The 13986-nt window shown below is 40.9% G+C and overlaps 1 protein-coding gene across 9 annotated transcripts in view; it reads right to left on the bottom strand.

The window, feature by feature from the left end:
- Positions 1-232: 232 nt before the first annotated feature.
- The window catches only part of ANKRD44 (ankyrin repeat domain 44), a 316425-nt gene continuing 302671 nt past the window's right edge, over positions 233-13986 (bottom strand). For 4 of the 9 annotated variants that reach the window (XM_037043702.1, XM_037043703.1, XM_037043704.1 and 1 more), the window contains exons 23-28: positions 12491-12574; positions 11334-11479; positions 10794-10876; positions 8243-8325; positions 6878-6969; positions 1188-4484 (exon numbers count right to left, since the gene is read on the bottom strand). In XM_037043702.1, coding sequence (XP_036899597.1) covers positions 4237-4484; positions 6878-6969; positions 8243-8325; positions 10794-10876; positions 11334-11479; positions 12491-12574 — 736 coding nt within the window. In that variant the 3' untranslated portion in view covers positions 1188-4236. Of the gene's footprint in view, positions 4485-4710; positions 6117-6877; positions 6970-8242; positions 8326-10793; positions 10877-11333; positions 11480-12490; positions 12575-13986 lie in introns of those variants that run through there. The other 5 variants (XM_037043709.1, XM_037043710.1, XM_037043712.1 and 2 more) reach the window with 3 other exon arrangements.

Genomic DNA, 13986 nt, shown 5'->3' with positions numbered 1-13986 from the left:
GAGGTATAAATAAATATCATTGACACAAACATATGTTTGAATTTTTTCTCTATTTGTGATGATATAAACAGAAGTAGCAAACCTGGAGATAGACGTTTATCTTGATGATCTAGTTTCAAAATTTAAGGTTAATTTGACTTTGGTGGGGGGTGGGGTAAAGACTTAAATTGGTAGAATAATTGGTAAAGTTAGTGTAAATTAGAAAAATTAAAGAACAGAAATTGCAACAATATTTGTACCGTTTTTATTTGTAAAAATAACCATCTGAATGCATTTCCATAGTATATTACAGTTAAGCACTTCATTACATTATTAGCATTCAGTAGTTGAAAAAGTATTGAACTGTGCTTGAGGAGATTCGGATTGGTTCAAAGTCATTCACTGAACTAAAAGTCATTTTCCTCATTTTTACAGTCATAGCATTAACGAGAGTCATTCAACTCCAATTTACATAAGAAAACATTACAGACAAAGTCCCACTGAACTCATCAAACAATATTTTATGCTGTTACAAATATGTTATGCAAAATATAACACTGGCACCGGGGTTGTATCATCGTGCTTTGCAAAGATATATTGCACATGCTAAAGCATAAAGTATGTAGACAAACTACCAAACGAAAGGTATTTGCATTGAGTTCGTAGATCACTGCATAAGAAACACGTAAGATCATACTTTGTACACACACTCAGATTGTCACTATCTTAGAACGCTTTTCCCCTATAACACTGACCTATGGTTTACAGTTTTGTAAGAAGAAAGCATTTCAGCGAAATCAAACATAACTTCTAGAGAAAACTTCAGCATTTTCATTTTCATTTCAAAGCAGGTAAAAGGGGAAATAGGAAAAAAGACACTTTATACATTCAAAGAAAGGCTGAAATGAAAACTCACTGGTATTATATTGCTCTGGTAACACTCAAATGAAAAAAAATACAAAACATTTCACAGAACACTTTCAGAATATACAAATATAAAAAGGCACTCTAACTTTATATTACAAGACAAAAAAAGGGAGGAGTTCTTCAGCCAACGCAACAGATAAACAAACCAAGTTGCTCAACAGTACAAAGAACAACTAGTGCAGCAAATCCATTTGATGTTCTTGTTCTGATTTAACAATAAAATAATAAATCAAGCAGCACTTTACTGACTAAAGTACCAAAACATACTATGGTGCCCTTTAAGGAGTGATAAATAGAAATCCCCTGAGCTATTGACTGTAGAATCAGAGCAGATTTTAGGCAATTTGGAGACAGATAGGCAGAGGATAGGCAGACACTGGCAAATAGGTTAAGTGCAATGAAACATGATCCTCGTGGCTGTGGTTAAAATACAGTCCAAAAATAACACATTTAGGTAAAAGCACTAAACAAAAGCACTAAACAAGATGCAATGCAACAAAAAGCATGTTTTGTGGTTTTTTTTCCTTCAAAAGCTATGTGCAAATCTAATTTCATTTCTACGAGATGTACTTGACAAACACAGAACTCAAGAGTTTTTAAAGTCATTTCTTAAAGGAAAAAATTTAGTCTTGGGGGGTGAGAGAAAGAGGAGAGACTGCTTTAACGAGCAGTTGGCCGCAAGCAGGACTGCATTTTGCTCCTTTGTCCTCCTTCTTTCTATCAGTAAGGGGGGGGGGAGTCAAAACGCAGCTCCACGGAGATAATGTCACAGGGCATCGCTCTACCGCAACGGTCCTTGTTCTCTGTGAGGCTCTATGGGAAAATGTTAATGCTGCTCCACCATTAAAGCAGCCATTTCTTCTCCTGCGCTCAGCGCCAACTGAGCAAGAGTTCCATTCACTTCTAGAAAAAGACACCGCAGTACATCGTGCTTTTCAGTGTTGGATTGCTCTCATTTTCAGTGTTTTGGTAACGACAGGGTCATTATTGCTCATTAGCAGTTTATCTACTTTACAAAATTCCTCTCTAAACAAGGAGGCAGGACAGAGGGAGGAGGGGAACTGAAGCCACAGTGTTAGTAGGGCTAAAAATTTTCAAGAAAATGAATACCAATCGTGTAAGTCCTCCAAACCAGTTTGCATTTGTGAAGAACCCAAGGTGAATTTTTAATTAAATCCAGGATATTAGAAGAGGAAGATTAAAGTTTTTTACAGTTAGATGAAAATATATAATACAGTATCTGTATTTGATCCAGATATGCTGGAACACTGTTTTAAAAATACCTCACATACACTATGAAGCAGAAATTTCCAGGGTGAAAAAGAAACCGATTATAAAATGGTCCGAGAGTACCGCCCTAATTCAATGTTTTCTTCTGTCTCTTCCTCACGTGGAAAATAGCACTTGAGCTGGTGATTTTCACTTCTCCTGGTGTCCACGCCCATACACTGGTAGAGTTTCCCCTTAGGGTCCTGGGACCCTCCGGGATTCCAGTGTATTTAGGATAATTTCGGTACCTTTCTTTGGCCGCCTCTGTGCGTACAATCTACTGCACGCTTCAGTTTTCACCTGGCAGAAGAACGTAAGGCTCATGTCTTCGGAGCTCCCAGCTGGCCACACACTGGCGATGAGCGATGGATGTGGTACCCCTCTGCAGCCAGGGTGAGAGATGCTGAGGGCGGGCTGGACCCCTCAGTGGTAGGAATGCCGGGCTTGGCCCCAGCACTGCTGGCTAGCCCGGGGAGGGCCCTGTGTGCTTTTCTGCCTTTTTTTTTTTTTTATTCCAAGTGAGACACAGAGCAATGAAATGAGAGAACAAAGGATGTTTTCTTGGCATTTGTTTCATTTCAAATAAATATAAACACATGTACATCAAAAGTATATGAACATTTTCTCTAGTCTGGCCCCCAAAAAAAGCCGCAGTCAACACATTAGCAGTTACAAATGTTAAGCCATCAACTAGAAATCTGTCATAAGAAATATAAAATACATCAGACTATTATGCAAAAAAAGATTACATTTTAACTATATAGAAAAACTACTTCAGTTCTCGCTTTCACTTGGAAGAAAACACAATTTAAACCTTCCATTTTAGACTGAAGCATTTTGGTCCTCGTGGACAGCTGGTCGATGAAATACAGACATATATATACATACATGTGCACATGTGTATGTGCGTGATTTTTAGAGTCTCATTCTTCTTTTTGTGCCGCTGTCCCAGGTGTGGAGCGCGGTCCATTTGACCTAGAAGCTTTGGCAGAGGGGCAGACACAGCATTCACTATGTTGATTTCATCATCAAGCAACTATCAATTGGCTTTAATTTCCACGTCACCCATTTCGACCGTTTGCGTTTCCTTCCTTTGTTCCCTTTTGCAATCACACTTCCACTCACTTGGCATAACCTTGACTGCAATGCTCACTGAACATTTTACTATGGATGAACAAGGCTGATGGTCCTGATCTTTGTTTAAAAGGTACTATTTTGATTTAGGGGCGAATCAGTAAAGGATAGTTTCATATTAAATTTGCATATTTCTCAAAGTTTTGGTGCAATACAATTTTCACTTCAAAGGTTATTACATTTGGATTCAATCAACAGGTGAAAATAGGCCACAGGCTCGTTATCGGGAGCAGTGGGCGCCATATTTGTGTTCAGTGAGAAAAAAGCAAGTTCAGTTCTCAACAAATGTCCCACCTTCACCTGGGAACTTGAACAAACATCCTCAGAAAGAAGTTCTGGATATTTAAGTGCTTACTTATAGAGAGGACATAGAATAATCGAAAAGATCTGTTTCCCTCCCTTGAAAAGATTATTACAGGCATTATTTCTGAAGCTAAACACTTTCACCTTTGGCTTCTTGTGAGGAAGTAAACATCAAAGTGAGAAGAGGTTGGAGGCATTTCCTACCTACCCCCTCCTTCCCCTCCCTGGGGACACGAATGTCACATTGATATACTTCTGAGAACTCACTGCCAAGTGAGATAATGAAAAAAAATAAACCACTTCAAGAGAACAACAGTTCCCTCTCATCCTCAAAGAAAAAGAACTAAATGCATTTCTTTATCCCTTACTTAAAACGAGAGGTAGACTTTCACAGAAGTATCTCAGATCTAAGGAAAACATGCAGCAGATCGAAACTGGGGCCCGCGTGTGTGAGCGCTTCGCCCTGCTGCCTCACTGCCATCTCTCAGTTGGACTGATTCCTTCTCTACTGGCGTCTGCTAGCTCGGGCTCATAATAATACACAAACACAACATAAACCTGGAATTCAAGCTTCTTTCCCTTTCTTCAACACGGTTGACCAAGGAAAACTTCTACAGTCCGCAGTCAAAACGTTTCCGAGTCAGAATCATTTTCATTGTACCCATCCTCCGAGCCTACGTTGTTACTGCACAGGCTAACCATGCTACCCAGATTGGAGAGGGTCGTCCTGTTCAAATTGTCTTTTTTAAAACAAATGAAGTTGACAGTCGTCATTGTACTGGAAGGAGAAAAAGGCATCATGGTAGCCAAAATGAGGGCCAGGCAGTCAGCCACGTCTTTGTTAGGAGCACAAGCCAGGGCCGGGGTGTGACCTGGGTGTAAATGCAGACAAGGCAGTGGTTAGTCCGGGAAATCCAGAGGTAGCGTGAGCCTTTCACAGTACATCTCGAACGACCTCACACGTGGAGATGTATGTTGCGTTAGAAATCATGCCAGGCAAAAGGGGGGGTTACTTCCCACAGGTCATGCTAGGGGTGAGGCTAGAGGGGACGGGGCGGGGAGACACTTGATGGAGGGTTTTGGGTTTGGGAGTGTGTGTGTGTTTTTTTTGTTTTTTTTTTTTTTAGCTTACATGACAGCAACAAGCACTATATTATCCAAAGTTAGGCAGAACTCAAGTCTGTCTAGGGAACAGAAACACGAGGGGGAGTGGGTGGGACACAATTCCACAAAAAACAGCAACAGGACAAAAGGAAGGTGTTTCCACTAGAGACCACACACAGCATGCGCCTGAGGCTGGGGCCGGAGCACTCTCATTCTGAGAACAATGACTTTCCATGGTAGGCAATCGTGCGTCAGGTTGGAAAGGATACTGAAAGCCAGATGTCCGTAAAAGCGAGTCACGCAGCTTTGTCACTACTGTGCTTGTATATAAATGTCAACAATATCAACTAATAATATATATTCACATAAATATATATTTACATATAAAGTGTGTATATATACACACATTTTATATAAAGAATACAACAATGAACTTGTTCTAGAAAACCAGAATCATCTGAGTAGATCAGACACAGGAAGGCACTGGCTGTTTGTAATTAAAGAGGTACTGTCACTTAAAATAAACTTAATAGAATTTTTAAAAATAGGAACAATGACAACCAAAGTCAGAAAGTCGCTATGGTTGACATGGAGTGGTGTCATTCCCCACCATTTAGACTTCATGGGTCCAGAAGGGAATATTATCTCAATGTATGAGACAGCTGCATGGGGAAATATATTCTCTGATGTAATTATTATACTACCTCATTCCACCTTGACTCTCCTGTCCTGAAAGGGTTCCCCTGTCCCTTCTGCTGGCCGAAGTTCCTACTGCTATTCACTCCTTTATGAAATCGCTCGATAAAACTTAACTTTTGGCTCTTTTGTGTATCAACACTTGACCTCATTTCTGCTCCCCCAGCCCCACTTAACAGATTATTCCTTCTCTGGTATGAAAACAAACAAGAATGGACAGCTATCTTAACATCCCATTCCACAAAGGTCTATGCTGAGTGAAGGGGTTACGACTGCTAGTACTGCACTAAATTCCCTCGAACGTTCCCAGGTCTTTGAAGCTAAGCCCTGAGACAAATCACAGTCCCACTGGCCCAAGGTCGCCATTGGCTGGGTCAGGCTTAGTGGGGTCAGACTTATACCAGAGAAGTGAAACTACTGCATTATCCTAGTCTCTGGTCATTTTGGAGAAACACTGTGGGCCTCTGCACTCCATCCCTAAGGTATACAGTGGTGTTCAGAGGGGGAGGGAAGGTGAGGCAGGAAAACCAAAGAGATGAAGTAACAGAGAACTTTCTGCGCCTCCTAGATGAGTCAGGTTGGGGACAGAGCAGGGAACATGCTAGGGTAATGGGGCCGCAAAACCAAAACTAACGGGAGTTAGCTAATGATGTCACATGGCTGCTTACTTCGGAGAAATAGGCATGAGCTCCTAATTCCAATACCTGTAATAAGCAGTTAATTGAGTTATGTTAACATGTTTTATTAGATTTCAATTAAATGCCACAATTAATGCCACATTTAAAAATTTTTACTTGGTTTCTAAATATCCAGAAGTCCCTCTTTTGCTCCCCAAGGTTAATAGGCATTGTGCTTAAAATGGTGGTTTAATACAATTCTAGAGTTCATTAGTTTTCAGAATTTCTTAGGAAGCAGAATGGAAAGCTTCTGTTAAGAGCTAATTCATTTAGAAAAAATAATTATATAAAGAGAAGTTTCAGGCCTAGATATTAGTTTAAAATTTTTATTCATGTTCCCCAAATATTCATACCGGGAATATGAGTTCTGATCTGTTCTTTCAAAAAAATAGTTTGATCTCAGAATGAACTGAAATACAGAGACCTGGTGTTTTATGTGAGCCCTTGAGCATGCACTAATGATGTGTAATCCCTAACTCTTCAGCGTAGGCAGTCAGAAGTGCGAATACCGAGTTGAAAGCATTTTAGTGTGTCTAAAATCCTTCAACCACCACCACGCTGAGGAGTTAGAGACCAGCTGCTGACAGGACATGCTAAATGAAAGGCAGTGGTGGGCTACAGCAGGGACAGACAGGACAAATGATCCTTGTTTGATTTCTCACACACAGGGAACTTCCAACAGGAGAGAATTCTTACTGCCGTTTGAACTAGCTCCTACACTTCTCATTTGCTCTGGCTTCACAGCACAGGGAAAATACCTGCAGCCATCGCTTCCTTTTCCCACTTACCGTTCTCATCGACAGCGAGGACACAAGCCCCTTTGGCCAGCAGCTCTTTAACCACGACCTTCAAGCCATTGCGCGCAGCAACATGCAGGGGTCTGAAATCAGAACACTGAGCGTCAGTTGTGATCCGTGTTTGTGTGAGCAGGTGTCCTCTGGGGAGCCTGCATTGTTAAAGGGAAGAGAGTACTTGAGAACCCATCGATACTAGATGAACGTTTTTCCTTTTAAAAGAAGAGATTGGCTGGCCAGATCTTTTCCTGGGGCCAACGACCCACAGTTCTTCCATGCTGGTCCAGACTTCTCTAGAGACATCACAAATTCTCTGCGTCTCAAACAACCTCAGTGATGGTAAATAGGAAAGCAAAACTCAAAAATCTAGTGTGTTTTCTAGGTTCCTTACCCCTTGATTTCTACTCTAGAATTTGAATCACTCTTTCACAAAGTTTATCAATATGACTTTAATATATCACCCATGTATATAATCGCAAATCTCCTTGTTATTACTAAATAATATTTTACTGAAGTTACAATACCTTTGAGAACAATGTCAAACCCAGTATATTCTGCCCTGACCGGTGTGGCTCAGTTGGTTGAGCACTGTGTCTGCAAAGTGAAAGGTCACCGGCTCAGTTCGAGGTCAGGGCACATGCCCGGGTTGCAAGCCAGGGTCCCTGGTTGAGGTGCACGTGAGAGGCAGCTGATCGGTGTTCCTCTCACACACTGATGTTTCTCTCCCTCTCTTTCTCCCTTCTTTCCCTTCTCCAAAAATAAAGTGTTTAAAAAGAAACCCAACAGTATATTCTGCTATATATTCCTTAAGAATTTCAATGAAAACAAATCTTAATAGTCCTTTGCTCTTAACACAAATATGTAATTTCCTAAAACAGAAAGTGAAGCAGCTTTGAGATCTTTCACATCAAGGATGACACAGAATTACATTAAAGTGTAATGAAGGCAAATAGCTTAGAAATTCTTCCAATATATTCTGGGAACTCAATGTATAAAACTCATTTTCCAGTACAAATATATAATGCTAACACATGTATACAAATATTTCCCCAAATACATCAGCCCATAAGATGTATTTTCTGACCACCCACAAAATTTACAATATTACCATAGAAATATCAGCAAAGATAAACATGGACTTGACCAATGTCTATGAAGGCATATCAAAACAAAGTTTCTAACTAAAGATGCCTTGTCTGGTCTGCATTTGTAGGTCTCAGATTAAGCTGCACGAAGGAGAAGCCTGTCTTTCGCAGCTGCGTTCCCCTGACCTAGTCTGGCACAAAGCAAGCTCTTAATATTTGTTAAATAAATGACCATGAACTTGGGTCCGAGTCAAACTTCAGTCATCACACTTACGTCTGCAGTGCACTATTTTTTGCGTTAATAAGGCTCTCGTCTTGTATCTTGTCAAGTATTAACAAGGCACATTTTTCATGACCCTAATAAAGAAAAAAAATAATAAGAAACAGAAGACAGAAATATCAAAAAGTTCCGGAACAATCACTTCAATATAATTCAAATTTGAAATGAATGTCCCCTGCCTACATACATTTTGTAAGGCTATGATTTGAATAATTCTTCTTTTCTTCTAAAAAGTAAAATAGTCAAAGGGCCCTAGACTTTTCAAGATCTTGAATGAGGTCCATAGGATTTGGTTAATATAAATCTGATCTGAAACAGTAATTATTTCTAGGATAACTTTTAGAATCAATGTCTAGAGGGCTGAAATGGGTGACAGTTCAGCTAGGTCAGTTGGGAAACCGAGTAGAATCAGAAGTGTCTTTCAACATTAAATACACGTCAAGCCCCATCTCCCTCCTCAAGCCCTCAATCACTAACCACTTCAGTGACCCATCATCCTTGGGATCCCCACCACACCTGTTCCCTGTGTGACTCATCATTTACTGCCTTCCATTGAGAATGGACTTGTTTCCAAGAAAGTTTATTCATTTTTTCAACTAGGAGAAATGATCTCTGCATCTTATGACAACAGACAGTTGATCATTTTTAAAAACCAATTGATCAGATAGAGGCGTGTTCACAGTTTCAGATCTCTGCTCTGTTGAGGGTCACAGCTTCCTACGCCCTTGTGACTGGCAGCATCAGCATCACATGGGGTGGAAATGCTGGCTCTTGGGCCCCACTCCGGACCTACTACATCAGATTCTGAATTTTAACAATGTTGTCAGGTGATTCAGTGGCAAAGTGACATTTGAAAAGTGCTGCGCTTATGTTCATGAAAACTATACCTTGGAATAAACTTTACACAACTGAGCACTTTTTGTGTTTCCTATGGGCCTCCCAGAACATGAAGTGAGAAAATGTGACCACTGAAAGGAACAGCTGAGACTTCTGGTCCCAGTGGGTATAGCTAACACCTTTAATGCTGTAGCTATTTTGAACTACACCACCATCAATGGTGTCAATTGGTGTCACACTGGTGCTTCATGAGCGAGACTCTTAAATATAATTTTGGAAATTCCATGGAGGTTTCATTCTTTTTTAAACATTTATTTATTGATTTTAGAGAGAGAGAGAGAGAGAGTAAGGGAGGGAGGTAGAGAGGGAAAGAGAGCAGGAAAGAGAGAGAGAGTAACATCAATTTGTTGCTACACTTATTTANAGGAACAGCTGAGACTTCTGGTCCCAGTGGGTATAGCTAACACCTTTAATGCTGTAGCTATTTTGAACTACACCACCATCAATGGTGTCAATTGGTGTCACACTGGTGCTTCATGAGCGAGACTCTTAAATATAATTTTGGAAATTCCATGGAGGTTTCATTCTTTTTTAAACATTTATTTATTGATTTTAGAGAGAGAGAGAGAGTAAGGGAGGGAGGTAGAGAGGGAAAGAGAGCAGGAAAGAGAGAGAGAGTAACATCAATTTGTTGCCACACTATTTACGCATTCATTGGTTGATTCTGACTGTGGATTGAACCCACAACCCTGATGTGTCAGGACGATGCTCTAACCTCCTGAGCTACTGGCCAGGGCTGGAGGTTTCGTTCTGATGCACAACTGCTGGAGTGTAAATGGTCCTGACTTCACTACAAAATAATTTGGTCTTTAAAATGTTCATAGCCTCAGACTCAATAGTGTCACATTTAGAAATTTATTTTAAAGAAACAAGGATTCCTAAAAAAAAATTTTTCCACCATTAGTATTATTTATAGCTGCTTATATGTGAAAACAAGCAAATGCCTCACAGTAGGGGATGGGCTGATGAAAGGATGGCATGGTCCTGAGGTAGATACTACATGCCATCTAAAACATTCTAAAATGTCTAAAAAAAAAAGACTTTCACAATACGATTCAGTTACAAAAGCAGGTTGATCCCACTTTTGTGAAATCATACATTTATATGTACCATTAATCTTCTGCTGAAGTAGGGACCCTGTATTACATGTAAACACAATGCTATTTTTTATTTAAAAAGCCCAGTGCATCCTTTGCATTGAACTACACACCAGAAAAAAGGGAGAGGGCAGAACTGTGTATGAGCCCATTTATTTGCCTCCTATAAGAGTATTTTGGGGTTGTGTTATTACAATGCCTTCAAAACGAAACAAAATGAAAACAGCGGAACTGCTTATATTTTAGAAGCCGTATATCTGAGGTTCTAACTTGTGTTTAAAACCGAAATATGGCGTCACGACCAGGGAAACCGGTACAGTGGCAACAGGAAGACAGAGACTGCAGCGAGAATGCAAGTGTCCTCGTCCTCATCACCCCAGTGTGGGCCCGCCCTCTGCTTCTCCTCTTTTGATTCCATTCCGCTTAGAATTGATAACATCTGGGGAAAGGCTCTTAATTAAGAGCCAGGATACACACTTCTGAGATAAAGTTTAAGTGGTATTGTTATTATTCTTACACCAAATATCAATGCTTCAAATTCATTCACATACTTTACTACAAGCCAAATGTAAGGGTGTGTTCAAGTCCTTATCCTTTAGAGACAGATCTGCCTGGGCAACGTTCACCAGAATGTCTACAGAAAAAACAAAACAAAGTCATTCAGACTACATGCATTTTGAAGATGTTACTATAGAAACAATAGCATTTAGATTAATACAGCTCACACAATCATAGTTAATGTTTTTAACAAAAAAGGAAGAATTTATTGCCACATTTGTTTTATCCAAATCCAAGGCCTATAGGCATTCATTTCACTTGTCTTGACAGTTTTATTTCCATGTAAAATGATTATGTTGTCCTGTTTGTTTTTTAAGTGTTAAGACATTTCTTTGCAGAAAGGTTGGCCCACTTTGGTAAGGTCCACCAACAACCCAGTAACGGGAATGCAGACAATGAGCAAGTAGAGTCAGGTGACTTAAAAAATGTTGGTCTTTCTGTAAGTATATAGCAGAGAATAACTGATTTCTTGATTTTGCCTTGCTCTGGGTTTGGACAGGCATAAGCAATAAGCCCGCACGCCATGCACGTACCCACGGCGCCCGCCTGCCCGTTCTCAGCAGCCATCATCAGCGCTGTTCTCCCCGAGTCGTCCGCCGCGTTCACTTGCGCGCTGTGTCTCAGGAGCAGCTGCAGGCACTCCACGTGATCAGCGAATGCTGCGGCGTGAAGCGGCGTCCTGACAATGGAGAGTGAGCAGGATTTTAGCTGCCTTCACACTTAATACACTCTCTTACCGCAAATGCCAGAGAAACTGGTGCAGGGCTTTGTCTTAGGTTTACAGAGATAATTTAAAACTCCTCGGTTTACAGAGATAATGATCAGGCCCCCTATAGAGCACGTTCAGGGTGGACACTGGAGTATCATCTGTGTGGTGGGGACAGGTGGTGGCCCCGATGATGAAATCAGCATCTTGATTGACAGCTTTAATTTTGAGTTCCAGTGACATTTTTCTCCCCTTTGTTAAAGATACTTTCAAAATTACACCTTAAATTTGTAGATAATTGATTTATTTTTTAAAAAGCCCACATAATTTAATGTAGATGACTGATTTGGGGGGAAGACAACTTGATATTATTCATTGAAATTAAAAACCATTGGTCTTTGAACCAAGTAATTGCACATTTAGTGTTTTATCTCCTGGACACACTTGGAGCATACGAACAGACACATCTGTACTGCACCATTCTTTGCAAAGCAAAATGCTGGAAACAACCTCAGTATTTTTCAATGGAGGGCAGGGTGATTAAATTATGACATACCCATTCAAATGAATAATATGCAGCTTTAAAAAGAACATGGCAAATCTCATTGTTTTAGTACAGGAAGATCTCCAGAATATACTGAAAGCAGAATTTGCTACAGAATGCTCCGTTTGCATATAAAGAATATAAGCACATGTATTTTATATACATTTGTAGCTATGTACAGAAAATATTTGAGAGAATATGAAAATTGGGAAAGAATGGTTTAAAGTGGTTTTCTCAATGGAAGAGGCTGGGCCTTCTGGGCTAAGAGGAAATTTTCTTTTAATTATATACCCTTTATCATATTTCATTTTTAAAAAAAACATGCTTATATATTACCTTTATAATTTAAAAAAATAAAAAGATGGCTGGCCACTCTGCAACCACAAAGCAGGGACTAAGCTTCATGGAGAAAAGAGGTGTGCCACCTCAGGGTCACTCACCTGCCTCTGTCGTCTCTGCAGTTGACAATACTGGAGTCTATGGCCCCAAGTAACAATGATGCACAGTTCTCATGATCATTTATTCTAAAATAAAAATGGATTCAAAATGTTAAAATCTCACTAAAAAATTATATAGCCCCTTCAACTCCATCTTCCTAAGCACTGTATATTTAACAATCTGAAGTATTCTTTTAAAAATCCGATGTAAATACCTATGGCCTATGTTCTGTAAAAATGTTTAAAGAAGACAATTTAGGTAACCCAAACAAACTTTATTTAACACTTCCTGATGCAGGCGGTCTCCACTCTCAAGACTCGGGAGAACTGCCTGCTTCCAAAAGTGTTCAAGTCTGTTTGACAGTTTTGGTGACAAGGAAGGACAGTGTCCGGAGCCAACTGCTACAGTCTGGGACGAGAAGCACAGGAAAAGCGCCCTCTGGTTCACCGAGGGCCGTGGGCAAGTCACTCCTGGATCTGGGCTCCACTCCCTGTGTGCAGCTCTCAGACTCAAACAAATTTTGTCCAAATTTTAAAGCAAAGGGGTTTAATGAAGTTCCTGAAAAGGTTCTGGGATCCTGGAAAGGTTTCAAGATTCCATAGTGGGTGGCAGTAGCTGACAGACTAATAGAGACTTTGAGAAATAAATTAAGACAAGACATTTATGGCCAACGGCCTATCAAAATCTAAGTGGGCATAAGTTGGACTCTTAAAAGCCATCAGGGTACCCGCCACTATGAAGAAATATTCCTGTGAAAGAATAATAGACCTATTGTTAACGGGAGTCTTGGAAGCCAACACCGAAAAATTGGCGGGCAAGGATCTAGCACTTAAAAGCCATTAGAGTGCACGCCACTCAAATCTAAGAGACCAATACTAGGTCAGCTGCCAACCTCAAGAAAATGTCCATGTAACAAGGGACACCATAAAACATCATAAAATCTCCAACGCGGAGACACATTTCTCTCAGGTATATATCTGGCTCCAAGAGACTTAAGGATTAGCTCAGAAATGGAGAACAGGAGAGTGGGGCTGCAGCCAGCATGGGCTGGGGGGCCAGGAGAGTGACAGGAGGTGGTGGGCACTCCTGGCTTCCTGGAGGAGGCGCTGTGGCAGGCTCTGGAGCATGGCTTCCGGCTAGACTCTGTTCTCCCTGACCCTGAAGACCTGCTCCACTCCAGACCTCTGCTTTGTCCAGCACTGAAAGCTGAGAACTGCAAATACTGCCCTCAGTTTGACTGTTGGGGAGTGGAGGGAGAGAGAAGCGGGGCAGCAAAGGGGGTCAAGTTTCCCCCAAAGCCTCTCCCTAGCTCTGCTTCAGGGGCTGTGAGAGCCAGAGGTCCCGCTGCACCTGACTGGGGCCCAGGTGTGGACAGAACTCCCCACACTCAAGCCCACCAAGGGCTCACAAGTGGTACAGAGGGTATGGACTGGTGCTAATCCTGGAGGGATAGGGAAGTTTTCTGGCTTGTTCTCACCTGAGGCTGGGGACCTTGGTT

The sequence above is a fragment of the Sturnira hondurensis genome, unplaced genomic scaffold (genome assembly GCF_014824575.4).
Source record: "Sturnira hondurensis isolate 20B ecotype Veracruz unplaced genomic scaffold, ASM1482457v3 Scaffold0004136, whole genome shotgun sequence".
Taxonomy (NCBI): domain Eukaryota; kingdom Metazoa; phylum Chordata; class Mammalia; order Chiroptera; family Phyllostomidae; genus Sturnira; species Sturnira hondurensis.
The sequence above is the reverse complement of the archived record's forward strand: the minus strand, read 5'-3'. Positions and strand labels throughout refer to the sequence as shown.